Source organism: Nansenia antarctica (genome assembly GCF_963989245.1).
Source record: "Nansenia antarctica genome assembly, chromosome: 1".
In the NCBI taxonomy this organism is placed as follows: domain Eukaryota; kingdom Metazoa; phylum Chordata; class Actinopteri; order Argentiniformes; family Microstomatidae; genus Nansenia; species Nansenia antarctica.
The window spans coordinates 114011048-114013547 of record NC_137674.1 but is presented as its reverse complement, the minus strand read 5'-3'; the positions used below and the strand labels follow the sequence as shown (position 1 = coordinate 114013547).

The 2500-nt window shown below is 45.4% G+C and overlaps 1 protein-coding gene across 1 annotated transcript in view; it reads right to left on the bottom strand.

Moving 5' to 3' along the window:
* crtc1b (CREB regulated transcription coactivator 1b) overlaps positions 1–2500 on the bottom strand; it is a gene marked incomplete at both ends in the record, with an annotated part of 22282 nt that overhangs the window by 10204 nt on the left and 9578 nt on the right. The window contains one exon of the mRNA XM_080549418.1: positions 2122–2345. Within this exon, the coding sequence (XP_080405544.1) occupies positions 2122–2345 (224 nt within the window). The remainder of the gene's footprint in view (positions 1–2121; positions 2346–2500) is intronic.

The window sequence follows — 2500 nt, the reverse complement described above, 5'->3', positions numbered from 1 at the left end:
CTAAGCAGACCGTTCTAAGCAGACCGTTTTAAGCAGACCGTTTTAAGCAGACCGTTTTAAGCAGACCGTTTTAAGCAGACCGTTTTAAGCAGACCGTTCTAAGCAGACGCGCTCGGAGACTCGTGCATATCTGGACAGCCATCTGTGCTGTTCTTTGAACAACATGTTTAACAGGAAGACACGGGGATGGAGACACAGAACAGCTGTGGTGTTCAGCATAGTCCAGTCTGCTGGGAGCATTCAGCACGGCTCCACTACCAGCATGATAGATAGAGAGAGAGAGAGAGAGAGAGAGAGAGAGAGAGAGAGAGAGAGAGAGAGAGAGAGAGAGAGAGAGAGAGAGAGAGAGAGAGAGAGAGAGAGAGAGAGAGATAGAGATAGAGATAGAGATAGAGATAGAGATAGAGATAGAGATAGAGATAGAGATAGAGATAGAGATAGAGATAGAGATAGAGATAGAGATAGAGATAGAGATAGAGATAGAGATATATATATATATATAGAGAGAGAGAGAGAGAGAGATAGAGAGATAGAGAGATAGAGAGATAGATAGATAGATAGATAGATAGATAGATAGACCTTTATTTAGTCAGGACAGTGCACATCAATGAACAGTCACTTATACAGAGTATAGTGACAGTAAATATGCCGGATTTAGCTTTACATTTTTCTAAATAAAAGTCGGCAGCTGATTTTAATGTTCAGACTTTTATTTAGAAAAATGTGAATACATTTCAGCGTTGTTGAAAATGAATGACACACTCGCTAGTCAACTAACACAGCTTGTTTTGTGAGCCTGCTAACAATGTACACCTCGTTCCAAATTATTATGCAAATTATATTTTTCTCAGATTTTCCTAAATAGTCGATGCAAATGACAATCAGTATAATTTTCAAGTCATCAACCGTTAGAGTATAATTCAAATTTTAATGAACAAACCTCCCAATGATAACAGTATTTTTTTTTTCAATAAAAAACTCAAAATCCACTGTTCCAAATTATTATGCACAACAGAGTTTCAAAACATTGTATAGGTTGTAAAGAACAAAAAATGGTAATTTGATGAATTTAGGGTTAGGAGGTCATATTAGGAGGTCATATTTACTGAAATCAAAAGCTATTTCAAACAAAAACATCTTAACAGGTCAAGTTACATGTTAACATAGGACCCCTTCTTTGATATCACCTTCACAATTCTTGCATCCATTGAACTTGTGAGTTTTTGGACAGTTTCTGCTTGAATTTCTTTGCAGGATGCCAGAATAGCCTCCCAGAGCTGCTGTTTTGATGTGAACTGCCTCCCACCCTCATATATATTTTGCTTGAGGATGCTCCAAAGGTTCTCAATAGGGTTGAGGTCAGGGGAAGATGGGGGCCACACCATGAGTTTCTCTCCTTTTATGCCTATAGCAGCCAATGACACAGAGGTATTTGGGAGGTTTGTTCAATAACATTTGAATTATACTCTAACGGTTGATGACTTGAAAATTATACTGATTGTCATTTGCATCGACTATTTAGGAAAATCTGAGAAAAATATAATTTGCATAATAATTTGGAACGAGGTGTAAAGTAGTGTTATAGTTAACTAGGTAGCAGTGGGGATTACTCACCCAATCCAATGCATTGCAATATTTTGGCTTGACTAGCGAGACATGCTTACCATGGTTGGTGGTCAGGTTAGGGTTAGCGTGGGTGAGGTTGGTGGTCAGGTTAGGGTTAGCGTGGTCAGGTTAGGGTTAGTGTGGTGGTCAGGTTAGGGTTAGCGTGGTCAGGTTAGGGTTAGCGTGGTGGTCAGGTTAGGGTTAGCGTGGTCAGGTTAGGGTTAGCGTTAGCGTGGTCAGGTTAGGGTTAGTGTGGTCAGGTTAGGGTTAGCGTGGTGGTCAGGTTAGGGTTAGCGTGGTGGTCAGGTTAGGGTTAGCGTGGTGGTCAGGTTAGGGTTAGCGTGGTGGTCAGGTTAGGGTTAGCGTGGTGGTCAGGTTAGGGTTAGCGTGGTGGTCAGGTTAGGGTTAGCGTGGTGGTCAGGTTAGGGTTAGCGTGGTGGTCAGGTTAGGGTTAGCGTGGTGGTCAGGTTAGGGTTAGCGTGGTGGTCAGGTTAGGGTTAGCGTGGTGGTTCTTACCGTGGCTGGCAGCGCTGATGCCCAGGTGGGTGAGGTTGGTGGTCAGGTTACCGGTGCTGTTGGCGGCGCTGAGCGCGGGGAAGGCCAGGGCGTCCTCGGGGTCCAGCGGGGTGGGGAGGGGCGGGGGGAACTGGATGTTGGTGAGGTCGGGCAGGGAGCCGCCCGTGTTGTGACTGACGGGGAGCAGAGACGTGCTCACCTCCTGGTCAGGTGACGGGAAGATGCTGCAGATGGAGGAGAGGAGATGGAGGGAGGGAGGGATGGAGGAGAGGAGATGGAGCGGGAGGGAGGAGAGGAGTGGGAGGGAGGAGAGGAGATGGAGGGAGGGAGGAGAGGAGATGGAGGAGAGGAGAGGAGATGGAGGGAGGGAGGAGGGAGG